This window comes from Somniosus microcephalus, chromosome 4 (assembly GCF_052327205.1).
Source record: "Somniosus microcephalus isolate GS21.2 chromosome 4, FLI_Smic_1.0, whole genome shotgun sequence".
Lineage (NCBI taxonomy): Eukaryota > Metazoa > Chordata > Chondrichthyes > Squaliformes > Somniosidae > Somniosus > Somniosus microcephalus.
In genome coordinates this window covers 84,016,546-84,043,556 of record NC_140990.1, presented here as the reverse complement: position 1 = coordinate 84,043,556, position 27,011 = coordinate 84,016,546, and the positions used below count along the sequence as shown (strand labels likewise).

General features: G+C 54.8%; 1 protein-coding gene across 1 annotated transcript; it reads right to left on the bottom strand.

Moving 5' to 3' along the window:
• Window positions 1-7,275: 7,275 nt before the first annotated feature.
• On the bottom strand, window positions 7,276-11,382 carry LOC147119391 (uncharacterized). The gene is made up of 2 exons (XM_085985000.1): window positions 11,270-11,382; window positions 7,276-9,372 (listed from the first exon to the last, which is right to left on the bottom strand). Exon 2 carries the CDS (start codon window positions 9,261-9,263, stop codon window positions 8,145-8,147), a length of 1,119 nt encoding a protein of 372 aa, XP_085841126.1. The 5' UTR covers window positions 9,264-9,372; window positions 11,270-11,382; the 3' UTR covers window positions 7,276-8,144.
• Window positions 11,383-27,011: the final 15,629 nt, after the last annotated feature.

Sequence of the window (27,011 nt, the reverse complement as noted above, 5' to 3'; positions counted from 1 at the left end):
TCTCCATGTGCAGTCCCAGGGTTAGAATCTCCATGTACAGTCCCAGGGTTAGAATCCCCATGTACGGTCCCAGGACTGGAATCCCCAGGTACAGCCCCAGGGTTAGTATCCCCATGTACAGTCCCAGGGTTAGAATCCCCATGTACAGTCCCAGTGTTAGCATCCCCATGTACAGTCCCAGGGTTAGAATCCCCATGTACAGTCCCAGGGCAAGAATCCCCATGTACAGTCCCAGCGTTAGAATCCCTATGTACAGTCCCCGGGTTAGAATCCCCTGTAACGTCCCAGGGTTAGAATCCCCATGTAGAGTCCCAGGGTTAGAATCTCCAAGTACAGTCGCAGGGTTAAAATCTCCATGTACAGCCCCAGGGCTAGAATCCACATGTACAGTCCCAGGGTTGGAATCACCATGTACAGCCCCAGGGTTAGAATCCCCATGTACAGTCACAGGTTTAGAATCCCCATGTACAGTCCCAGGGTTAGAATCCCCATGTACAGTCCCAGGGTTAGAATCCCTATGTACAGTCCCAGGGTTGGAATCCCCATGTACAGTCCCAGGGTTGGAATCCCCATGTACAGTCCCAGGGTAAGAATCCCCATGTACAGTCCCAGGGTTAGAATCCCCATGTACAGTCCCAGGGTTGGAATCCCCATGTACAGTCCCAGGTTTGGAATCCCCATGTACATTCCCAGGGTTAGAATCCCCATGTACAGTCCTCGGATTAGAATCCCCATGTACAGCCCCAGGGTTAGAATCCCCATGCAGAGTCCCAGGGTTAGAATCCCCATGTAAAGTCCAAGGGTTAGAATCCCCATGTATCGTCCCAGGGTTAGAATCCCCATGTACAGTACCAGGGTTAGAATCCCCATGTACAGCCCCAGGGTTGGAAAGCCCATGTACAGTGCCAGGGTTAGACTCCCCATGTACAGTCCCAGGGTTAGAATCTCCATGTACAGTCCCAGGGTTAGAATCTCCATGGACAGTCCCAGGGTTAGAATCCCCATGTACAGTCCCAGGGTTCGAATCCCCATGTACAATTCCAGGGTTAGAATCCCCATGTGCAGTCCCAGGGCTGGAATCCCCATTTACAGTCACAGGGTTCGAATCCCCATGTACAGCCCCAGGGCTAGAATCCCTATGTACAGTCCCAGGGTTAGAATCCCCATGAACAGTCCCAGGGTTAGAATCCCCATGTACAATTCCAGGGTTAGAATCCCCATGTACTGTCCCAGTGTTAGAATCCCCATGTACAGTCCCAGCGTTGGAATCCCATGTACAGTCCCAGGGTTAGAATCCCCATGTACACTTCCAGGGTTAGAATCCCCATGTACAGTCCCAGGGTTAGAATCCCCATGTACAGTCCCAGGCTTGGAATCCCCATGTACAGTCCCAGGGTTAGAATCCCCGTGTACAGTCCCAGGGTTAGAATCCCCATATACAGTCCCAGGGTTGGAATCCACATGTACAGTCCCAGGGTTAGAATCCCCATGTACAGTCCCAGGGTTAGAATCCCCATGTACACTTCCACGGTTAGAATCCCCATGTACAGTCCCAGGGTTAGCATCTCCAGGTACAGTCCCAGGGTTAGAATCCCCATGTACAGTCCCAGGGTTAGAATCCCCATGTACAGTCCTATTGTTGGAATCCCATGTACAGTCCCAGGGTTAGAATCTCCAGGTACAGTCCCAGGGTTAGAATCCCCATGTACAGTCCCAGGGTTAGAATCCCCATGTACAGTCCCAGGGTTAGAATTCCCATCTGCAGTCCCAGGGTTGGAATCCCTATGTACAGTCCCAGGGCTCGAATCCCCATGTACAGTCCCAGGGTTAGAATCCCCATGTACAGTCCCAGTGTTAGAATCCCTATGTACAGTCCCAGGGTTAGAATCACCATGTACTGTCCCAGGGTTAGAATCCCCATGTACAGTCCCAGGGTTAGAATCCCTGTGTGCAGTCCCAGGGCTAGAATCCCCATGTACAGTCCCAGCGTTAGAATCCCTATGTACAGTCCCTGGATTAGAATCCCCTGTACAGTCCCAGGGTTAGAATCTCCATGTGCAGTCCCGGGGTTAGAATCCCCATGTACGGTCCCAGGGCTGGAATCCCCATGTACAGTCCCAGGATTAGAATCCCCATGTACAGTCCCAGGGTTAGAATCCCCATGTACAGTACCAGGGTTAGAATCCCCATGTACAGCCCCAGGGTTGGAAAGCCCATGTACAGTGCCAGGGTTAGACTCCCCATGTACAGTCCCAGGGTTAGAATCTCCATGTACAGTCCCAGGGTTAGAATCTCCATGGACAGTCCCAGGGTTAGAATCCCCATGTACAGTCCCAGGGTTCGAATCCCCATGTACAATTCCAGGGTTAGAATCCCCATGTGCAGTCCCAGGGCTGGAATCCCCATTTACAGTCACAGGGTTCGAATCCCCATGTACAGCCCCAGGGCTAGAATCCCTATGTACAGTCCCAGGGTTAGAATCCCCATGAACAGTCCCAGGGTTAGAATCCCCATGTACAATTCCAGGGTTAGAATCCCCATGTACTGTCCCAGTGTTAGAATCCCCATGTACAGTCCCAGCGTTGGAATCCCATGTACAGTCCCAGGGTTAGAATCCCCATGTACACTTCCAGGGTTAGAATCCCCATGTACAGTCCCAGGGTTAGAATCCCCATGTACAGTCCCAGGCTTGGAATCCCCATGTACAGTCCCAGGGTTAGAATCCCCGTGTACAGTCCCAGGGTTAGAATCCCCATATACAGTCCCAGGGTTGGAATCCACATGTACAGTCCCAGGGTTAGAATCCCCATGTACAGTCCCAGGGTTAGAATCCCCATGTACACTTCCACGGTTAGAATCCCCATGTACAGTCCCAGGGTTAGCATCTCCAGGTACAGTCCCAGGGTTAGAATCCCCATGTACAGTCCCAGGGTTAGAATCCCCATGTACAGTCCTATTGTTGGAATCCCATGTACAGTCCCAGGGTTAGAATCTCCAGGTACAGTCCCAGGGTTAGAATCCCCATGTACAGTCCCAGGGTTAGAATCCCCATGTACAGTCCCAGGGTTAGAATTCCCATCTGCAGTCCCAGGGTTGGAATCCCTATGTACAGTCCCAGGGCTCGAATCCCCATGTACAGTCCCAGGGTTAGAATCCCCATGTACAGTCCCAGTGTTAGAATCCCTATGTACAGTCCCAGGGTTAGAATCCCCATGTAGATTCCCAGGGTTAGAATCACCATGTACTGTCCCAGGGTTAGAATCCCCATGTACAGTCCCAGGGTTAGAATCCCTGTGTGCAGTCCCAGGGCTAGAATCCCCATGTACAGTCCCAGCGTTAGAATCCCTATGTACAGTCCCAGGGTTAGAATCTCCATGTGCAGTCCCGGGGTTAGAATCCCCATGTACGGTCCCAGGGCTGGAATCCCCATGTACAGTCCCAGGATTAGAATCCCCATGTACAGTCCCAGGGTTAGAATCCACATGTACAGTCCCAGGGTCGGAATCCCCATGTACAGTCCCAGGGTCGGAATCCCCATGTACAGCCCCAGGGTCAGAATCCCCATGTACCGTCCCAGGGTTAGAATCCCCATGTACAGTCCCAGGGTTAGAATCCCCATGTACAGTCCCAGGGTTAAAATCCCCATGTACAGTCCCAGGGTTAGAATCCCCATGTACAGTCCCAGGGTTGGAATCCCCATGTACAGTCCCAGGGTTAGAATTCCCATGTACAGTCCCAGGGTTGGAATCCCCATGTACAGTCCCAGGGTTGGAATCCCCGTGTACAGTCCCAGGGTTAGAATCCCCATGTACAGTCCCAGGGTTAGAATCCCCATGTACAGTCCCAGGGTTGGAATCCCCATGTACAGTCACAGGTTTGGAATCCCCATGTACATTCCCAGGGTTAGAATCTGCATGTACAGTCCTAGGGTTAGAATCCCCATGTACAGCCCCAGGGTTAGAATCCCCATGTACAGTCCCACGGTTAGAATCCCCATGTACAGTCCCAGGGTTAGAATCCCCATGTATCGTCCCAGGGTTAGAATCCCCATGTACAGTCCCAGGGTTAGAATCCCCATGTACAGCCCCAGGGTTAGAATGCCCATGTACAGTCCCGGTGTTGGAATCCCCATGTACAGTCCCGGGGTTGGAATCCCCATGTACAGTCCCAGGGTTAGAATCCCCATGTACAGTACCAGGGTTAGAAACACCATGTACAGTCCCAGGGTTGGAATCCCAATGTACAGTCCCAGGTTTGGAATCCCCATGTACATTCCCAGGGTTAGAATTCCCATGTACAGTCCTAGGGTTAGAATCCCCATGTACAGCCCCTTGGTTAGAATCCCCATGTACAGTCCCAGGGTTAGAATCCCCAGATACAGTCCCAGGGTTGGAATCCCCATGTACAGTCCCAGGGTTGGAATCCCCATGTACAGTCCCAGGTTTGGAATCCCCATGTACATTCCCAGGGTTACAATCCCCATGTACAGTCCTAGGGTTAGAATCCCCATGTACAGTCCCAGGGTTAGAATCCCCGTGTACAGTCCCAGGGTTACATCCCCATATACAGTCCCAGGGTTAGAATCCACATGTGCAGTCGCAGGGTTAGAATCCCCATGTACAGTCCCAGGGTTAGAATCCCCATGTACACTTCCAGGGTTAGAATCCCCATGTACAGTCCCAGGGTTAGCATCTCCAGGTACAGTCCCAGGGTTAGAATCCCCATGTACAGTCCTAGCGTTGGAATCCCATGTACAGTCCCAGGGTTAGAATCTCCAGGTACAGTCCCAGGGTTAGAATCCCCATGTACAGTCCCAGGGTTAGAATCCCCATGTACAGTCCCAGGGTTAGAATTCCCATCTACAGTCCCAGGGTTGGAATCCCTATGTACAGTCCCAGGGCTAGAATCCCCATGTACATTCCCAGAGTTAGAATCCCCATGTACAGTCCCAGTGTTAGAATCCCTATGTACAGTCCCAGGGTTAGAATCCCCATGTAGATTCCCAGGGTTAGAATCACCATGTACTGTCACAGGGTTAGAATCCCCATGTACAGTCCCAGGGTTAGAATCCCCGTGTACAGTCCCCGGGTTAGCATCCCCATGTACAGTCCCAGGGCTAGAATCCCCATGTACAGTCCCAGCGTTAGAATCCCTATGTACAGTCCCTGGATTAGAATCCCCTGTACCGTCCCAGGGTTAGAATCCCCATGTACAGTCCCAGGGTTAGAATCTCCATGTACAGTCCCAGGGTTAGAATCCCCATGTACGGTCCAAGGGCTGGAATCCCCATGTACAGTCCCAGGATTAGAATCCCCATGTACAGTCCCAGGGTTAGAATCCACATGTACAGTCCCAGGGTCGGAATCCCCATGTCCAGTCCCAGGGTCGGAATCCCCATGTACAGCCCCAGGGTCAGAATCCCCATGTACAGTCCCAGGGTTAGAATCCCCATGTACAGTCCCAGGGTTAGAATCCCCATGTACAGTCCCAGGGTTAGAATCCCCATGTACAGTCCCAGGGTTAAAATCCCCATGTACAGTCCCAGGGTTAGAATTCCCATGTACAGTCCCAGGGTTGGAATCCCCATGTACAGTCCCAGGGTTGGAATCCCCATGTACAGTCCCAGGGTTAGAATCCCCATGTACAGTCCCAGGGTTAGAATCCCCATGTACAGTCCCAGGGTTGGAATCCCCATGTACAGTCCCAGGTTTGGAATCCCCATGTACATTCCCAGGGTTAGAATCCCCATGTACAGTCCCAGGGTTAGAATCCCCATGTATCGTCCCAGGGTTAGAATCCCCATGTACAGTCCCAGGGTTAGAATCCCCATGTACAGCCCCAGGGTTAGAATGCCCATGTACAGTCCCGGGGTTGGAATCCCCATGTACAGTCCCGGGGTTGGAATCCCCATGTACAGTCCCAGGGTTAGAATCCCCATGTACAGTCCCAGGTTTAGAATCCCCATGTACAGTCCCGGGGTTGGAATCCCCATGTACAGTCCCAGGGTTAGAATCCCCATGTACATTCCCAGGGTTAGAATCCCCATGTACAGCCCCAGGTTTGGAATCCCCATGTACATTCCCAGGGTTAGAATCCCCATGTACAGCCCCAGGTTTAGAATCCCCATGTACAGTCCCGGGGTTGGAATCCCCATGTACAGTCCCAGGGTTAGAATCCCCATGTACAGTCCCAGGTTTGGAATCCCCATGTACATTCCCAGGGTTAGAATCCCCATGTACCGTTCTAGGGTTAGAATTGGTTAGAATCCCCATGTACAGTCCCAGGTTTGGAATCCATGCGTTGGCAATGAGCTTGGACCCCAGCAGATGCTGACGCTGAAGCCCAGGTCAAGGGCAGGCTCACTGTGCCCACTCTGAACCCAGTTTGCTGCTCACTCTGTACCCAGCACTGCCTGCATCCCCGGCGCATGGAAGTGGAATTTTAGCCTCAGTGTTACAAGTTTCATCGGTTACAGGCTGGAGAGAGGAATAGTTTAATCTGACCCAGAGCTGTGTGATTGGTTCAGTCTGTATATCACTGATGGGCCCTTTTAAATTTGAGTGGTCAGGTATTCAAATCCCCGTAAACTCTAATTCTGAATATAAAAGAGGGGAGAGATGTGTTTAAATCAGAGTCCCCTTGGAGATTCTCTGAGTGAAGGAACTGGTCAACTTGAAATTTGCATCACAAAAATCAGTGAGAAATTTCCTATTAGCAGATTTTGACCATAGAATCAATGGTTACAGCACAGAAGGAGGCCATTCGGCCCGTCGAGCCCGTGCCGAAACAGCGTAGCTCATCAGGACGGGGAATGAACCCGTGACATTGGCGTTATTAGCACCATGCTCGAACTATCTGAGCAAACTGACCAGTATCAACTCCCACAGGGATGGGGAATTCTAGAATAAGGAGGAACCGGTCACGATTTAAAAGGTATTAAAGCATTCGAGGGGCCCTTACAGTTGGGATCTTTATTTATTTTGTCCACTCGAGGAGTTAGACAACAGGCTTCCTCTTGTGAATGTAGAGCTGGATTATTGGGCCATGATGTGTTTCCTTGTTGATTTTCTGTTAAATACATTTCCTGAGTTCATTTAAATATAAACCAGATTTGCAGGCGTGATGCTCTATTCACACATCGAAGGTGAGAGAGATGCTGTGGGGCACACGTTAAGCCCAGTAGCTGAAAGTGATTAACAGACTGGGTTTGTGTTTAGTGATCCCGGGCGTGTTACTGATACCTTCCCTGGATACTGTTGTGGAGAATTTTAAACCAACACTCGACACAAGGTTTTTCGATCATTATTCAAATGGTCTTTATTACACCGGTGGGGAGATAATCTTTACTGGCGCACCAGCAGACTTCTCCGAAATGATACAGTAAGCGTTATATATTTATGCGTTCAAAAGTCGACGTAGCCTCGTGCACAATCCGTTACACTGTTTTAATTGGCTTTAAGCCCGCGTGCACAGTTGCTGTTTGGCTAATTCCCTATCTCACATCACACAATCTTTCGCCTATATTTTATTGTCACATGATCTTCATGATCTCACCTGTTGTTATATTTTGTAATCTTTAGTAAAACCACATGTCTGCATTTCGGTCTTGCTGCCCTGTGTGGTTTCACTTCCATAGTTTGTGGTTGGTGCTTCTGAGCTCACTTCATCTAATCTTGCAAAAGCATCAACACCTTGTGGTTAACATGTTTGATCTCTGCCGGTCGCTGTCTCAACCGTTTCCAGTGTGCAAGCTGCATTGTTAACCCCTTAATTCCTGAAGGGCGCCGCTGCTCCACTTCAATACCAAGGCTAGGAGAGGCACTCTAGAATGTATGGGCAGCTGGGACTTGTCCACGAGAGTAACCGAAGGTATGAGAACTGAAATAATCCAGAGTTAGAAAGGAGAAAAGGCCCAAGTCTTCAGCAGTCTGTAACAAGACAGCAATAAGTCTCCTGTTATTTTGAAGACATCAAGGACTCGACACACTGTGTGTTGGAAACAAAGCCGATTTATTTGGCATATATCCAGAAGATTAAACTCCAGCCCAGTTAGGGAGTTATTAACATCAGAAACAAACCCCAACTAACAGAATGAACATGGTTCAGTCCTGAATGTGATTAACAGCAGAATCCAACCCCTGCAGTCAGTTGTGAACTCGCTGGTGAGTCAGTAGGCTGGATGACTGACTGAATCCCTTCCCACACACGGAGCAAGTGAACGGCCTCTCCCCAGTGTGAGTGCGTTGGTGTCTCAGCAGCCCATTTTTCCTTTTAAAGGTCTTCTCACAGTCAGAACACTTAAATGGTCTCTTATCCGTGTGAACAAGTTGGTGTGAAGCGAGGTTGGCTGATGAAGTGAATCCCTTCCCACACACCGAGCAGGTGAACGGCCTCTCTCCAGTGTGAGTGCGTTGGTGTGCCAGCAAGTTGAATGAACGAGCAAATCCCTTCGCACACATGGAGCAGGTGAATGGCCTTTCCTCTGTGTGAGTGCGTTGGTGTGCCAACAAAGAATTTCTGCTTTTAAAGGTCTTCTCACAGTCAGAACATTTAAATGGTCTCTTATCAGTGTGAACAAGTTGGTGTGAATAGAGGTTGGCTGATGAAGTGAATCCCTTCCCACACACGGAGGTGAACGGCCTCTCCCCGGTGTGAACTCGTTGGTGTGTCAGCAGATCCCTTGCGCTTTTGAAGCTCTTCTCACAGTCAGAACATTCTAAAGATCTCTTCTTGGTGTGAACAAGTTGGTGTGCAGTGAGGTTGGCAGACTCTGTGAATACCTTCCCATACATGGAGCAGGTGAACGTCCTCTCCCCGGTGTGAACTTGCTGGTGTCTCAGCAGGTGGGATGAATTAGTGAATCCCTTCCCACACATAGAGCAGGTGAACAGCTTCTCCCCGCTGTGAGTGCGTTGGTGTGCCAGCAAGTTGAATGAACCAGCAAATCCCTTCGCACACACAGAGCAGGTGAATGGCCTTTCCTCTGAGTGCGTGCGTTGGTGTGCCAGCAAAGAATTTCTGCTTTTAAAGCTCTTTTCACAGTCAGAGCATTTAAAAGATCCATCATCAGTGTGAAGAAGCTGGTGTGTAGTGAGGTGGGATGAACGAGTGAATCCCTTCCCCCACATGGAGCATGTGAAAGGCCTCTCCCTGGTGTGAATACGCTGGTATTCAGTGAGGTTCCTTGAATGAGTGAATCCCTTCCCACACGTGGAGCAGATGAACGACCTCTCCCCAGTGTGACTGGTGCGATGAATTTCCATCTCAGATGGGCAAGAGTATCCCTTCCCACAGTCCCCACATTTCCAGGGTTTCTCTGTGGTGCGGGTGTCCTTGTGTCTCTCCAGATTGGACGATCGGTTGAAGCCTCGTCTACACACAGAACACATATATGATTACTCCCCGCTGTGAAAATTTTCCTCATATAACAGATTGTACAAACAAATACTAATTATGATATTCATACAATATTATAGTTGTGTAGTAAAGTTCTTCTGACAGGCAGTGTCCACCAACTGAGCAGACCGATAGTTAGCAGATCTGGGAGGCACCACAAGATGTTCCACCTTGACTGCAGCAGTCAGCTTTCTTATCCCCGGGGTACGGACTCTCAACCAAGCTGCTAACTGCCCCTCTACTAAGGCCCGAAAAGTAGAGCCTGCGTGATTCTTGTTACATCTGTCAATCAGATCATCCTGCTGAAGGAAAGTTACAGAACAAACAACCTCAAACTAAACTTACAATTAATGAACTAACAAAGGGCCTCCATCGAACTACAAGGAATATTACTTCCAGCTGTATTCCTTTTACAGATGTGCTCGCTCTAACTCGATCTTCCGTAGACATAGGCTTGGCAGATTGTTTTTGTAACTAACAGCTCCTTCAGTATATTTTCTTCCTACAATTGAGTGTTGTGCCTCCGGAGTTAATTGGAACTATAAACTTCTTAAATTGATAGTTAAGACAGATGGCTTTCCCCATTGCCTAGACAGCACAATGATGTTTATGGACCTCTCCAACAGGGAAGGTCTCTGTGTAGAGAATAACAACAACTTGCATTTGTGTAGCGCCTTTAACATAGTAAAATGTCCCAAGGTGTTTCACAGGAGCGTTATCAAACAAAATTTGACACCAAACCGCATAAGGAGATATTAGCGCAAAAGAGGTAGGTTTTAAGGAGCAGCTTAAAAGAGGAGAGTCGGGGAGTTTGGGGGAACGAATTCCAGAGCTTAGGGCCCAGTAGCTGAAGGCACGGCCGCCAATAGTGGAGCGATTAAAACTGGGAACGTGCAAGAGGCCAGAATTGGAGGAGCACAGCAATCTGGTGGGGGGGGGGGGGGGTGGTGGTTGTAGGGCTGGAGGAGGTTACAGAGATAGGGAGGGGTGAAGCCAAGGAGCAATTGAAAAAAAGCTTCAATTAAAGACTTTCTGGGCAGTTAAGTCTTTTAATTCAGAATCTATGTAAACATATACAATAGCAAAATACTGCGAATGCTGGAAATCTGAAATAACAACGGCAGGTCATGTGTGTATGAAATAAAGAAAATCTGTCTTGTGTTTAGAATTTCATTCAAAATCTAATTTAATAGTGACAATATTTTCATTTTAATTCACGACTTCTAAAACCCCCTTTCCCACACTCGGTCCTTCCCTATAAACTGTCCCTGTGTAATATTTCTCAGTTTAGGTGAAGGACGCTCCCTGACCAGTCTCCATTTCTCCTCCATTTCCAGACGCTCCCTGACTAGTCTCCACTTCTTCATTTACAGACGCTCCCTGACCAGTCACCATTTCTCCTCCATTTACAGACACTCCCTGACCAGTCTCCATTTCTCCTCCATTTACAGACGCTCCCTGACCAGTCACGATTTCTCCTCCATTTATAGACGCTCCCTGACCAATTACCTTTTCTCCTTCATTTACAGACGCTCCCTGACCAGTCACCATTTCTCCTCCATTTACAGACGCTCCCTGACCAGTCTCCATTTATCCTCCGTTTATAGACGCTCCCTGACCAGTCTCCATTTCTCCTCCATTTATAGACGCTCCCTGACCAGTCTCCATTTTTCGTCCATTTACAGACGCCCCCTGACTCACTTCCTGTCTGTCCCGGAGTTTGGCGCTTTGGTGAGATTCGGGCCGGAGTGAAACGGGAACCCGCGGGTGGGGGCGGATAATGTTCACTGCTCTTATAATCGGGCCTGGGGCCGCACGCGGTGTGTGGGAAGCCCGCGTCCCCCCGGGGTTCATTAACCCGCCTCCCTCTTACCTGCTGCAACCTCTTGGCTTCCGCCTCGCCACCCGCACATGCTCAGCTCACACTGCACAACAAACCTCTCCCGCGCATGCTCAGCTCACACTGCACAACAAACCTCTCCCGCGCATGCTCAGCTCACACTGCCCAACAATCAGTCTCTCCCGCGCATGCTCAGCTCACACTGCCCAACAATCAGCCTCTCCCGCGCATGCTCAGCTCACCTTCCGTTGTTCAGGTTTGAAAGTCAAGCCCCGCCCCTCACACACTCCGATTAGTTGGAGGACCCGCCGCCCGCTCGGTCCTCCAGCCCCGCCCCACTTTTCCTATTGGTGCGGAGCTCCCGTCAATTACCCGGGCAGTGTAATTGAGCATGCGCGGACCTTGGCAGCAGTCGCTGACACATCAGGTGAGAGAGCTCAGGGATAAAAACAGGAAACGCTGGAGAAACTCCGCAGGTCAGGCAACATCTGTGGAGAGTGAACCAGAGTTAACGTTTCAGTTCAATGACCTTTCGTCAGAACTGGAAAAAAGCAGGAAATGGAACAGATTTTTAAGCAAGTTTAGGGGCTGGGAAATGGGGGAGGGGATGAAAGAACAAAAGGGAAGGTCTGTGAGAGGATAGAAGGCAGGAGAAGTAAAGAGACATTAAGAGATATTCAAGGCAACAGGAGATGGTAATGGGACAGGTTAAGAAACAAAGGATGGCTCTGGATGAAGTGTGAATTGTGCTGGCAGAATGAAAGACAGCTGCCATGTGGGAGAGAAGAACAAAAGGCACAAACACAAAGTGTGGATAAAATATATATATATATGATAGGGGCCGAGGTTATGATCTGAAATTGTTGAACTCTATGTTGAGAAGGCTGTAAAGTGCCTAATCGGAAGATGAGGTGCTGTTTCTCGAGCATACGCTGAGCTTCCGTGGAACAATTCAAGAGCCTGAGTACAGTGAGGTCAGAGTGGGAGTGGTGCGAAGAGTTAAAGTGACAGGTGACCGGAAGCTCGGGGTCCCCCTTACGGACTGAATGAAGGTGTTCCACAAAGCGGTCGCCCAATCTGCGTTTGGTCTCCCCAATGTAGAGGAGACCGCATCGTGAGCAGCGAATGCAGTATACCAGATTGCAGGAAGTACAAGTAAATCGCTGTTTCACCTGGAAGGGGTGTTTGGGGCCTTGGACAGTGAGAAGGGGGGAGGTTTAAGGGCATATGTTGCATCTCCTGCGCTTGCACGGGAAGGTGCCAGGCGAAGGGGAAGGGTTGCTGGGGGTGGTTGAGGAGTGGACTAGGATGTCGCGGAGGGAGCGGTCCGTACGGAATGCTGAAAGGGGAGGTGAGGGGAAGATGCGTTTGGTGGTGGGATCACTTTGGAAGTGGTGGAAATGGCGGAGGATGATCCGTTGAATGTGGAGGCTGGTGGGGTGAAAGGTGAGGACAAGGGGAACTCTATCATGGTTCCGGGAGGGAAGGAGGGGCAGGGGTGAGGGCAGAAGTGCAGGAGATAGAACGGACACGGTCGCGGGCCGTGTCGAACACTGTAGAGGGGAATCCTCGGTTGAGGAAAAAGGAAGACATGTCAGAAGCACTGGAGTGGAAGGTGGCATCGTCAGAGCAGATACGGCGGAGATGGAGAAACTGGGAGAATGGAATAGAGCCCTTACAGGAGGCAGGGTGGGAGGAAGTGTAGTCCTCCAGGTAGCTGTGGGAGTCAGTGGGCTTGTAGTGAATGTTGGTCAATAACCTATCCCCAGAGATGGAGACGGAGAAGTCGAGGAAGGGAAGAGTCGGGGATGGACCATGTGAAGGTGAGGGAAGGGTGGAAATTGGAAGCAAAGTGAATGAAATTATCTAGTTCAGGGCGAGAGCAGGAAATGGCACAGATACAATGTACCGGAAAAAGAGGTGAGGGAGGGGACCTGTGTAGGACTGGAACAAAGAGTGTTCCACATACCCCACGAAAAGGCAGGCATAGCTAGGACCCATGCGGGTACCCATAGCAACACCTTTGATTTGGAGGAAATGAGTGGAGTCAAAGGAGAAGTTGTTCAATGTGAGAACAAGTTCAGCCAGGCGGAGGAGGGTGGTGGTGGATGGGGACTGGTCGGGCCTCTGTTCAAGGAAGAAGCGGAGCGCCCTCAGGCCATCCGGGTGGGGGATGGAGGTGTAGAGGGATTGTACGTCCATGGTGAAAAGGAGGCGGTTGGGGCCGGGAAACTGGAAACTGTTAAAGTGGCGGAGGGCATCGGAAGAGTCACGGATGTAGGTGGGAAGAGACTGGACAAGGGGAGAAAAGATAGAGTCGAGATAGGAAGAGATAATTCCATGGGGCAAGAACAGGCTGAAATGATGGGTCTACCAGGGCAGTCCTGTTTGTGGATCTTGGGAAGGAGGTAGAAGCGGGCTGTGCGGGGTTGGGGAACTCTGAGGTTGGTGGCCGCGGGGGGAAGATCTCCAGATGAGATGAGGTCAGTGACAGTTTTGGAAATGGTGGTTTGATGTTCGGTAGTGGGGTCATGGTCCAGGTGGAGGTAGGAGGAGGTGTCGGAGAGTTGGCGTTCAGCTTCCGCTAGGGAGAGGTCGGTTCACCAAACAACAACACCACCACCCTTATCAGCAGGTTTAATGATAATGTTAGGATTGGATCGGCGAGAACGGAGGGCTGCAAGTTCAGAGGGAGGTAGGTTGGAGTGAGAGAGGGGAGCAGAGAAATTGAGATGACTGATGTCACATCATGCTCAGCTCGCTCTACCCAACAATCAGCCTCTCCCGCGCATGCTCAGCTCACACTGCCCAACAATCAGCCTCTCCCGCGCATGCTCAGCTCACACTGCCCAACAGACAGCCTCTCCCGCACATGCTCAGCTCACTCTGCCCAACAATCAGCCTCTCCCGCGCATGCTCAGCTCACTCTGCCCAACAATCAGCCTCTCCCGCGCATGCTCAGCTCACTCTGCCCAACAATCAGCCTCTCCCGCGCATGCTCAGCTCACACCGCCCAACAATCAGCCTCTCCCGTGCATGCTCAGCTCACACTGCCCAACAATCAGCCTCTCCCGCGCATGCTCAGCTCACACCGCCCAACAATCAGCCTCTCCCGTGCATGCTCAGCTCACACCGCCCAACAATCAGCCTCTCCCGCGCATGCTCAGCTCACACCGCCCAACAATCAGCCTCTCCCGCGCATGCTCAGCTCACACCGCCCAACAATCAGCCTCTCCCGCGCATGCTCAGCTCACTCTGCCCAACAATCAGCCTCTCCCGCGCATGCTCAGCTCACTGCTCCACAATCAGCCTCTCCCGCGCATGCTCAGCTCACACTGCCCAACAATCAGCCTCTCCCGCGCATGCTCAGCTAATACTGCTCTACAATCAGCCTCTTCTGCGCTTGCTCATCTCACACTGCACAACAATCAGTCTCTCCTGCGCATGCTCAGCTCACACTGCTCCACAATCAGCCTCTCCCGCGCATGCTGAGCTCACACTGCTCTACAATCAGCCTCTTCTGCGCATGCTCAGCTCACACTGCTCCACAATCAGCCTCTCCCGCGCATGCTCAGCTCACACTGCTCTACTATCAGCCTCTTCCACGCATGCTCAGCTCACACTGCCCAACAATCAGCCTCTCCCGCGCATGCTCAGCTCACACTGCCCAACAATCAGCCTCTCCCGCGCATGCTCAGCTCACACTGCTCCACAATCAGCCTCTCCCGCGCATGCTTAGCTCACTCTGCTCCACAATCAGCCTCTCCCGCGCATGCTCAGCTCACACTGCCCAACAATCAGCCTCTCCCCCCATGCTCAGCTCACACTGCTCCACAATCAGCCTCTCCTGCGCATGCTCAGCTCACTCTGCTCCACAAACAGCCTCTCCCGCGCATGCTCAGCTCACAGTGCTCCACAATCAGCCTCTCCCGCGCAAGCTCAGCTCACACTGCCCAACAATCAACCTCTCCCGCGCATGCTCAGCTCACACTGCTCCACAATCAGCCTCTCCCGCGCATGCTCAGCTCACACTGCCCAACAATCAGCCTCTCCCGCGCATGCTCAGCTCACACTGCTCCACAATCAGCCTCTCCCGCGCATGCTCAGCTCACACTGCTCTACAATCAGCCTCTTCCACGCATGCTCAGCTCACACTGCCCAACAATCAGCCTCTCCCGCGCATGCTCAGCTCACACAGCTCCACAATCAGCCTCTCCCGCGCATGCTCAGCTTACTCTGCTCCACAATCAGCCTCTCCCGCGCATGCTCAGCTCACACTGCTCCACAATCAGCCTCTCCCGCGCATGCTCAGCTCACACTGCCCAACAATCAGCCTCGCTCGTGCATGCTCAGCTCACACTGCCCAACAATCAGCCTCTCCCGCGCATGCTCAGCTCACACTGCCCAACAATCAGCCTCTCCCGCGCATGCTCAGCTCACACTGCTCCACAATCAGCCTCTCACGCGCATGCTCAGCTCACACTGCTCTACAATCAGCCTCTTCTGCGCATGCTCAGCTCACACTGCTCCACAATCAGCCTCTCCCGCGCATGCTCAGCTCACACTGCTCCACAATCAGCCTCTCACGCGCATGCTCAGCTCACACTGCCCAACAATCAGCCTCTCCCGCGCATGCTCAGCTCACACTGCTCTACAATCAGCCTCTTCTGCGCATGCTCAGCTCACACTGCTCCACAATCAGCCTCTCCCGCGCATGCTCAGCTCACACTGCTCTACTATCAGCCTCTTCCACGCATGCTCAGCTCACACTGCCCAACAATCAGCCTCTCCCGCGCATGCTCAGCTCACACTGCCCAACAATCAGCCTCTCCCGCGCATGCTCAGCTCACACGGCTCTACAATCAGCCTCTTCCACGCATGCTCAGCTCACACTGCTCCACAATCAGCCTCTCCCGTGCATGCTCAGCTCACACTGCCCAACAATCAGCCTCTCCCGCGCCTGCTCAGCTCACACTGCCCAACAATCAGCCTCTCCCGTGCATGCTCAGCTCACACTGCCCAACAATCAGCCTCTCCCGCGCATGCTCAGATCACACTGCCCAACAATCAGCCTCTCCCACGCATGCTCAGCTCACACTGCTCCACAATCAGCCTCTCCTGCGCATGCTCAGCTAACACTGCTCCACAATCAGCCTCTCCCGCGCATGCTCAACTCACACTGCTCCACAATCAGCCTCTCCCGCGCATGCTCAGATCACACTGCCCAACAATCAGCCTCTCCCACGCATGCTCAGCTCACACTGCTCCACAATCAGCCTCTCCCGCGCATGCTCAGCTAACACTGCTCCACAATCAGCCTCTCCCGCACATGCTCAGCTCACACTGCTCCACAATCAGCCTCTTCTGCGCATGCTCAGCTCACACTGCTCCACAATCAGCCTCTTCTGCGCATGCTCAGCTCACACTGCTCCACAATCAGCCTCTCCCGCGCATGCTCAGCTCACACTGCTCCACAATCAGCCTCTCCCGCGCATGCTCAGCTCACACTGCCCAACAATCAGCCTCTCCCCCGCATGCTCAGCTCACACTGCTCCACAATCAGCCTCTCCCGCGCATGCTCAGCTCACACTGCTCCACAATCAGCCTCTCCCGCGCATGCTCAGCTCACACTGCTCCACAATCAGCCTCTTCCACGCATGCTCAGCTCACACTGCCCAACAATCAGCCTCTGCCGCGCATGCTCAGCTCAATCTGCTCCACAATCAGCCTCTCTCTCGAGCATGCTCAGCTCACACTGCCCAACAATCAGCCTCTCCCGCGCATGCTCAGCTCACACTGCCCCACAATCAGCCTCTCCCGCGCATGCTTAGCTCACTCTGCTCCACAATCAGCCTCTCCCGCGCATGCTCAGCTCACACTGCCCAACAATCAGCCTCTCCCGCGCATGCTCAGCTCACACTGCTCCACAATCAACCTCTCCTGCGCATGCTCAGCTCGCACTGCTCCACAATCAGCCTCTCCTGCGCATGCTCAGCTCACACTGCCCAACAATCAGCCTCTCCTGCGCATGCTCAGCTCACACTGCTCCACAAACAGCCTCTCCCGCGCATGCTCAGCTCACAGTGCTCCACAATCAGCCTCTCCCGCGCATGCTCAGCTCACACTGCCCAACAATCAGCCTCTCCCGCGCATGCTCAGCTCACACTGGTCCACAATCAGCCTCTCCCGCGCATGCTCAGCTCACACTGCCCAACAATCAGCCTCTCCCACGCATGCTCAGCTCACACTGCTCCACAATCAGCCTCTCCCGCGCGTGCTCAGCTCACACTGCTCCACAATCAGCCTCTCCCGCGCATGCTCAGCTCACACTGCTCCACAATCAGCCTCTTCCACGCATGCTCAGCTCACACTGCCCAACAATCAGCCTCTCCCGCGCATGCTCAGCTTACTCGGCTCCACAATCAGCCTCTCCCGCGCATGCTCAGCTCACACTGCCCAACAATCAGCCTCTCCCGCGCATGCTCAGCTGACACTGCTCCACAATCAGCCTCTCCCGCGCATGCTCAGCTCACACTGCCCAACAATCAGCCTCTCCCGTGCATGCTCAGCTCACACTGCCCAACAATCAGCCTCTCCCGCGCATGCTCAGCTCACACTGCCCAACAATCAGCCTCTCCCGTGCATGCTCAGCTCACACTGCCCAACAATCAGCCTCTCCCGCGCATGCTCAGCTCAAACTGCCCAACAATCAGCCTCTCCCGCGCGTGCTCAGCTCACACTGCTCCACAATCAGCCTCTCCCGTGCATGCTCAGCTCACACTGCTCCACAATCAGCCTCTCCCGCGCATGCTCAGCTCACACTGCCCGACAATCAGCCTCTCCCGCGCATGCTCAGCTCACACTGTCCAACAATCAGCCTCTCCCGCTCATGCTCAGCTCACACTGCCCAACAATCAGCCTCTCCCGCGCATGCTCAGCTCACACTGCCCAACAATCAGCCTCTCCCGCGCATGCTCAGCTCACACTGCTCCACAATCAGCCTCTCCCGCGCATGCTCAGCTCACACTGCCCAACAATCAGCCTCTCTCCCCATGCTCAGCTCACACTGCTCCACAATCAGCCTCTCCCGCGCATGCTCAGCTCACACTGCCCAACAATCAGCCTCTCTCCCCATGCTCAGCTCACACTGCTCCACAATCAGCCTCTCCCGCGCATGCTCAGCTCACACTGCTCCACAATCAGCCTCTCCCGCGCATGCTCAGCTCACACTGCCCAACAATCAGCCTCTCCCGCGCATGCTCAGCTCACACTGCCCAACAATTAGCCTCTTCCACGCATGCTCAGCTCACACTGCCCAACAATCAGCCTCTCCCCCGCATGCTCAGCTCAGTCTGCTCCACAATCAGCCTCTCTCGAGCATGCTCAGCTCACACTGCTGTACAATCAGCCTCTTCTGCGCATGCTCAGCTCACACTGCTCCACAAGCAGCCTCTCCCGCGCATGCTCAGCTCACACTGCCCAACAATCAGACTCTCCCGCGCATGCTCAGCTCACACTGCCCAACAATCAGCCTCGCCCGCGCATGCTCACCTCACACTGCCCAACAATCAGCCTCGCCCGCGCATGCTCACCTCACACTGCTCCACAATCAGCCTCTCCCGTGCATGCTCAGCTCACACTGCCCAACAATCAGCCTCTCCTGCGCATGCTCAGCTCACACTGCCCAACAATCAGCCTCTCCCGCGCATGCTCAGCTCACACTGCTCCACAATCAGCCTCTCCCGCGCATGCACAGCTCACACTGCTCCACAATCAGCCTCTCCCGCGCATGCTCAGCTCACACTGCCCAACAATCAGCCTCTCCTGAGCACGCTCTGCTCACACTGCCCAACAATCAGCCTCTGCCGTGCATGCTCAGCTCACACTGCTCCACAATCAGCCTCTCCCGCGCATGCTCAGTTCACACTGCCCAACACTCAGCCTCTCCTGCGCATCCTCAACTCATTCTGCTCCACAATCAGCCTCTCCCGCGCATGCTCAGCTCACACTGCTCCACAAAGAGCCTCTCCCGCGCATGCTCAGCTCACACTGCCCAACAATCGGCCTCTCCCGCGCATGCTCAGCTCACACTGCCCAACAATCAGCCTCTCCCGCGCATGCTCAGCTCACACTGCCCAACAATCAGCCTCTCCCACGCATGCTCAGCTCACACTGCTCCACAATCAGCCTCTCCCGCGCATGCTCAGCTCACAGTGCCCAACAATCAGCCTCTCCCGCGCATGCTCAGCTCACACTGCCCAACAATCAGCCTCTCCCGCGCATGCTCACTCACACTGCTCCACAATGAGCCTCTCCCGCGCATGCTCAGCTCACACTGCTCCACAATCAGCCTCTCCTGCTCATGCTCAGCTCGCACTGCCCAACAATCAGCCTCTCCCGCGCATGCTCAGCTCGCACTGCCCAACAATCAGCCTCTCCCGCGCATGCTCAGCTCGCACTGCCCAACAATCAGCCTCTCCCGCGCATGCTCAGCTCACACAGCCCAACAATCACCCTCTCCCCCGCATGCTCAGCTCAATCTGCTCCACAATCAGCCTCTCTCGAGCATGCTCAGCTCACACTGCTCTACAATCAGCCTCTTCTGCGCATGCTCAGCTCAATCTGCTCCACAATCGGCCTCTCTCGAGCATGCTCAGCTCACACTGCCCAACAATCATCCTCTCCCGCGCATGCCCAGCTCACACTGCCCAACAATCAGCCTCGCCCGCGCATGCTCACCTCACACTGCCCAACAATCAGCCTCGCCCACGCATGCTCACCTCACACTGCTCCACAATCAGCCTCTCCCGTGCATGCTCAGCTCACACTGCCCAACAATCAGCCTCTCCTGCGCATGCTCAGCTCACACTGCCCAACAATCAGCCTCTCCCGCGCATGCTCAGCTCACACTGCTCCACAATCAGCCTCTCCCGCGCATGCACAGCTCACACTGCTCCACAATCAGCCTCTCCCGCGCATGCTCAGCTCACACTGCTCCACAATCAGCCTCTCCCGCGCATGCTCAGCTCACACTGCCCAACAATCAGCCTCTCCTGAGCACGCTCTGCTCACACTGCCCAACAATCAGCCTCTGCCGTGCATGCTCAGCTCACACTGCTCCACAATCAGCCTCTCCCGCGCATGCTCAGTTCACACTGCCCAACACTCAGCCTCTCCTGCGCATCCTCAGCTCACACTGCTCCACAATCAGCCTCTCCCGCGCATGCTCAGCACACACTGCTCCACAAAGAGCCTCTCCCGCGCATGCTCAGCTCACACTGCCCAACAATCAGCCTCTCCCGCGCATGCTCAGCTCACACTGCCCAACAATCAGCCTCTCCCGCGCATGCTCAGCTCACACTGCTCCACAATCAGCCTCTCCCACGCATGCTCAGCTCACACTGCTCCACAATCAGCCTCTCCCGCGCATGCTCAGCTCACACTGCCCAACAATCAGCCTCTCCCGCGCATGCTCAGCTCACACTGCCCAACAATCAGCCTCTCCCGCGCATGCTCACTCACACTGCTCCACAATGAGCCTCTCCCGCGCATGCTCAGCTCACACTGCTCCACAATCAGCCTCTCCTGCTCATGCTCAGCTCGCACTGCCCAACAATCAGCCTCTCCTGCGCATGCACAGCTCGCACTGCCCAACAATCAGCCTCTCCCGCACATGCTCAGCTCGCACTGCCCAACAATCAGCCTCTCCCGCGCATGCTCAGCTCACACAGCCCAACAATCAGCCTCTCCCCCGCATGCTCAGCTCAATCTGCTCCACAATCAGCCTCTCTCGAGCATGCTCAGCTCACACTGCTCTACAATCAGCCTCTTCTGCGCATGCTCAGCTCACACTGCTCCACAATCAGCCTCTCCCGCGCATGCTCAGCTCAATCTGCTCCACAATCGGCCTCTCTCGAGCATGCTCAGCTCACACTGCCCAACAATCAGACTCTCCCGCGCATGCCCAGCTCACACTGCCCAACAATCAGCCTCGCCCGCGCATGCTCACCTCACACTGCCCAACAATCAGCCTCGCCCACGCATGCTCACCTCACACTGCTCCACAATCAGCCTCTCCCGTGCATGCTCAGCTCACACTGCCCAACAATCAGCCTCTCCTGCGCATGCTCAGCTCACAGTGCCCAACAATCAGCCTCTCCCGCGCATGCTCAGCTCACACTGCTCCACAATCAGCCTCTCCCGCGCATGCACAGCTCACACTGCTCCACAATCAGCCTCTCCCGCGCATGCTCAGCTCACACTGCTCCACAATCAGCCTCTCCCGCGCATGCTCAGCTCACACTGCCCAACAATCAGCCTCTCCTGAGCACGCTCTGCTCACACTGCCCAACAATCAGCCTCTGCCGTGCATGCTCAGCTCACACTGCTCCACAATCAGCCTCTCCCGCGCATGCTCAGTTCACACTGCCCAACACTCAGCCTCTCCTGCGCATCCTCAGCTCACTCTGCACCACAATCAGCCTCTCCCGCGCATGCTCAGCACACACTGCTCCACAAACAGCCTCTCCCGCGCATGCTCAGCTCACACTGCCCAACAATCAGCCTCTCCCGCGCATGCTCAGCTCACACTGCTCCACAATCAGCCTCTCCCGCGCATGCTCAGCTCACACTGCCCAACAATCAGCCTCTCCCACGCATGCTCAGCTCACACTGCTCCACAATCAGCCTCTCCCGCGCATGCTCAGCTCACACTGCCCAACAATCAGCCTCTCCCACGCATGCTCAGCTCACACTGCTCCACAATCAGCCTCTCCCGCGCATGCTCAGCTCACACTGCCCAACAATCAGCCTCTCCCACGCATGCTCAGCTCACACTGCTCCACAATCAACCTCTCCCGCGCATGCTCAGCTCACACTGCCCAACAATCAGCCTCTCCCGCGCATGCTCAGCTCACACTGCTCCACAATCAGCCTCTCCCGCGCATGCTCAGCTCACACTGCCCAACAATCAGCCTCTCCCACGCATGCTCACTCACACTGCTCCACAATCAGCCTCTCCCGCGCATGCTCAGCTCACACTGCTCCACAATCAGCCTCTCCTGCTCATGCTCAGCTCACACTGCTCCACAATCAGCCTCTCCCGCGCATGCTCAGCTCGCACTGCCCAACAATCAGCCTCTCCCGCGCATGCTCAGCTCGCACTGCCCAACAATCAGCCTCTCCCGCGCATGCTCAGCTCGCACTGCCCAACAATCAGCCTCGCTCGTGCATGCTCAGCTCACACTGCCCAACAATCAGCCTCTCCCGCGCATGCTCAGCTTACTCTGCCCAACAATCAGCCTCTCCCGCGCATGCTCAGCTCACACTGCCGAACAATCAGCCTCTCCCGCGCATGCTCAGCTCACACTGCCCAACAATCAGCCTCTCCCGCGCATGCTCAGCTAACACTGCTCTACAATCAGCCTCTTATGCGCATGCTCATCTCACACTGCACAACAATCAGTCTCTCCTGCGCATGCTCAGCTCACACTGCTCTACAATCAGCCTCTCCCGCGCATGCTCAGCTCACACTGCTCCACAATCAGCCTCTTCTGCGCATGCTCAGCTGACACTGCTCCACAATCAGCCTCTCCCGCGCATGCTCAGCTCACACTGCTCTACTATCAGCCTCTTCCACGCATGCTCAGCTCACACTGCCCAACAATCAGCCTCTCCCGCGCATGCTCAGCTCACACTGCCCAACAATCAGCCTCTCCCGCGCATGCTCAGCTCACACTGCCCAACAATCAGCCTCTCCCGCGCATGCTCAGCTCACACTGCCCAACAATCAGCCTCTCCCACGCATGCTCAGCTCACACTGCTCCACAATCAGCCTCTCCCGCGCATGCTCAGCTCACACTGCTCCACAATCAGCCTCTCCCGCGCATGCTCAGCTCACACGGCCCAACAATCAGCCTCTCCCGCGCATGCTCAGCTCACGCTGCCCAACAATCAGCCTCTCCCGCGCATGCTCAGCTCACACTGCCCAACAATCAGCCTCTCCCGCGCCTGCTCAGCTCACACTGCTCCACAATCAGCCTCTCCCGCGCATGCTCAGCTCACACTGCCCAACAATCAGCCTCTCCCGCGCCTGCTCAGCTCACACTGCCCAACAATCAGCCTCTCCCGTGCATGCTCAGCTCACACTGCCCAACAATCAGCCTCTCCCGCGCATGCTCAGCTAACACTGCTCCACAATCAGCCTCTCCCGCACATGCTCAGCTCACACTGCTCCACAATCAGCCTCTCCCGCGCATGCTCAGCTCACACTGCTCCACAATCAGCCTCCCGCGCATGCTCAGCTCACACTGCTCCACAATCAGCCTCTTCCACGCATGCTCAGCTCACACTGCCCAACAATCAGCCTCTGCCGCGCATGCTCAGCTCACACTGCTCCACAATCAGCCTCTCTCTCGAGCATGCTCAGCTCACACTGCCCAACAATCAGCCTCTCCCGCGCATGCTCAGCTCACACTGCTCCACAATCAGCCTCTCCCGCGCATGCTCAGGTCACACTGCTCCACAATCAGCCTCTTCCACACATGCTCAGCTCACACTGCCCAACAATCAGCCTCTGCCGCGCATGCTCAGCTCAATCTGCTCCACAATCAGCCTCTCTCTCGAGCATGCTCAGCTCACACTGCCCAACAATCAGCCTCTCCCGCGCATGCTCAGCTCACACTGCCCCACAATCAGCCTCTTCTGCGCATGCTCAGCTGACACTGCTCCACAATCAGCCTCTCCCGCGCATGCTCAGCTCACACTGCTCTACTATCAGCCTCTTCCACGCATGCTCAGCTCACACTGCCCAACAATCAGCCTCTCCCGCGCATGCTCAGCTCACACTGCCCAACAATCAGCCTCTCCCGCGCATGCTCAGCTCACACTGCCCAACAATCAGCCTCTCCCGCGCATGCTCAGCTCACACTGCCCAACAATCAGCCTCTCCCACGCATGCTCAGCTCACACTGCTCCACAATCAGCCTCTCCCGCGCATGCTCAGCTCACACTGCTCCACAATCAGCCTCTCCCGCGCATGCTCAGCTCACACGGCCCAACAATCAGCCTCTCCCGCGCATGCTCATCTCACGCTGCCCAACAATCAGCCTCTCCCGCGCATGCTCAGCTTACTCGGCTCCACAATCAGCCTCTCCCGCGCATGCTCAGCTCACACTGCCCAACAATCAGCCTCTCCCGCGCATGCTCAGCTTACTCGGCTCCACAATCAGCCTCTCCCGCGCATGCTCAGCTCACACTGCTCCACAATCAGCCTCTCCCGCGCATGCTCAGCTCACACTGCTCCACAAAGAGCCTCTCCCGCGCATGCTCAGCTCACACTGCCCAACAATCAGCCTCTCCCGCGCATGCTCAGCTCACACTGCCCAACAATCAGCCTCTCCCGCGCATGCTCAGCTCACACTGCCCAACAATCAGCCTCTCCCACGCATGCTCAGCTCACACTGCTCCACAATCAGCCTCTCCCGCGCATGCTCAGCTCACACTGCCCAACAATCAGCCTCTCCCGCGCATGCTCAGCTCACACTGCCCAACAATCAGCCTCTCCCGCGCATGCTCACTCACACTGCTCCACAATGAGCCTCTCCCGCGCATGCTCAGCTCACACTGCTCCACAATCAGCCTCTCCTGCTCATGCTCAGCTCGCACTGCCCAACAATCAGCCTCTCCTGCGCATGCACAGCTCGCACTGCCCAACAATCAGCCTCTCCCGCACATGCTCAGCTCGCACTGCCCAACAATCAGCCTCTCCCGCGCATGCTCAGCTCACACAGCCCAACAATCAGCCTCTCCCCCGCATGCTCAGCTCAATCTGCTCCACAATCAGCCTCTCTCGAGCATGCTCAGCTCACACTGCTCTACAATCAGCCTCTTCTGCGCATGCTCAGCTCACACTGCTCCACAATCAGCCTCTCCCGCGCATGCTCAGCTCAATCTGCTCCACAATCGGCCTCTCTCGAGCATGCTCAGCTCACACTGCCCAACAATCAGACTCTCCCGCGCATGCCCAGCTCACACTGCCCAACAATCAGCCTCGCCCGCGCATGCTCACCTCACACTGCCCAACAATCAGCCTCGCCCACGCATGCTCACCTCACACTGCTCCACAATCAGCCTCTCCCGTGCATGCTCAGCTCACACTGCCCAACAATCAGCCTCTCCTGCGCATGCTCAGCTCACAGTGCCCAACAATCAGCCTCTCCCGCGCATGCTCAGCTCACACTGCTCCACAATCAGCCTCTCCCGCGCATGCACAGCTCACACTGCTCCACAATCAGCCTCTCCCGCGCATGCTCAGCTCACACTGCTCCACAATCAGCCTCTCCCGCGCATGCTCAGCTCACACTGCCCAACAATCAGCCTCTCCTGAGCACGCTCTGCTCACACTGCCCAACAATCAGCCTCTGCCGTGCATGCTCAGCTCACACTGCTCCACAATCAGCCTCTCCCGCGCATGCTCAGTTCACACTGCCCAACACTCAGCCTCTCCTGCGCATCCTCAGCTCACTCTGCACCACAATCAGCCTCTCCCGCGCATGCTCAGCACACACTGCTCCACAAACAGCCTCTCCCGCGCATGCTCAGCTCACACTGCCCAACAATCAGCCTCTCCCGCGCATGCTCAGCTCACACTGCCCAACAATCAGCCTCTCCCGCGCATGCTCAGCTCACACTGCTCCACAATCAGCCTCTCCCGCGCATGCTCAGCTCACACTGCCCAACAATCAGCCTCTCCCACGCATGCTCAGCTCACACTGCTCCACAATCAGCCTCTCCCGCGCATGCTCAGCTCACACTGCCCAACAATCAGCCTCTCCCACGCATGCTCAGCTCACACTGCTCCACAATCAGCCTCTCCCGCGCATGCTCAGCTCACACTGCCCAACAATCAGCCTCTCCCACGCATGCTCAGCTCACACTGCTCCACAATCAACCTCTCCCGCGCATGCTCAGCTCACACTGCCCAACAATCAGCCTCTCCCGCGCATGCTCAGCTCACACTGCTCCACAATCAGCCTCTCCCGCGCATGCTCAGCTCACACTGCCCAACAATCAGCCTCTCCCACGCATGCTCACTCACACTGCTCCACAATCAGCCTCTCCCGCGCATGCTCAGCTCACACTGCTCCACAATCAGCCTCTCCTGCTCATGCTCAGCTCACACTGCTCCACAATCAGCCTCTCCCGCGCATGCTCAGCTCGCACTGCCCAACAATCAGCCTCTCCCGCGCATGCTCAGCTCGCACTGCCCAACAATCAGCCTCTCCCGCGCATGCTCAGCTCGCACTGCCCAACAATCAGCCTCGCTCGTGCATGCTCAGCTCACACTGCCCAACAATCAGCCTCTCCCGCGCATGCTCAGCTTACTCTGCCCAACAATCAGCCTCTCCCGCGCATGCTCAGCTCACACTGCCGAACAATCAGCCTCTCCCGCGCATGCTCAGCTCACACTGCCCAACAATCAGCCTCTCCCGCGCATGCTCAGCTAACACTGCTCTACAATCAGCCTCTTATGCGCATGCTCATCTCACACTGCACAACAATCAGTCTCTCCTGCGCATGCTCAGCTCACACTGCTCTACAATCAGCCTCTCCCGCGCATGCTCAGCTCACACTGCTCCACAATCAGCCTCTTCTGCGCATGCTCAGCTGACACTGCTCCACAATCAGCCTCTCCCGCGCATGCTCAGCTCACACTGCTCTACTATCAGCCTCTTCCACGCATGCTCAGCTCACACTGCCCAACAATCAGCCTCTC

Coding starts and splice junctions, on each gene's coding strand:
- LOC147119391 (XM_085985000.1), bottom strand. CDS start 9,263: ATGGAAATTCATCGCACCAGTCACACTGGGGAGAGGTCGTTCATCTGC.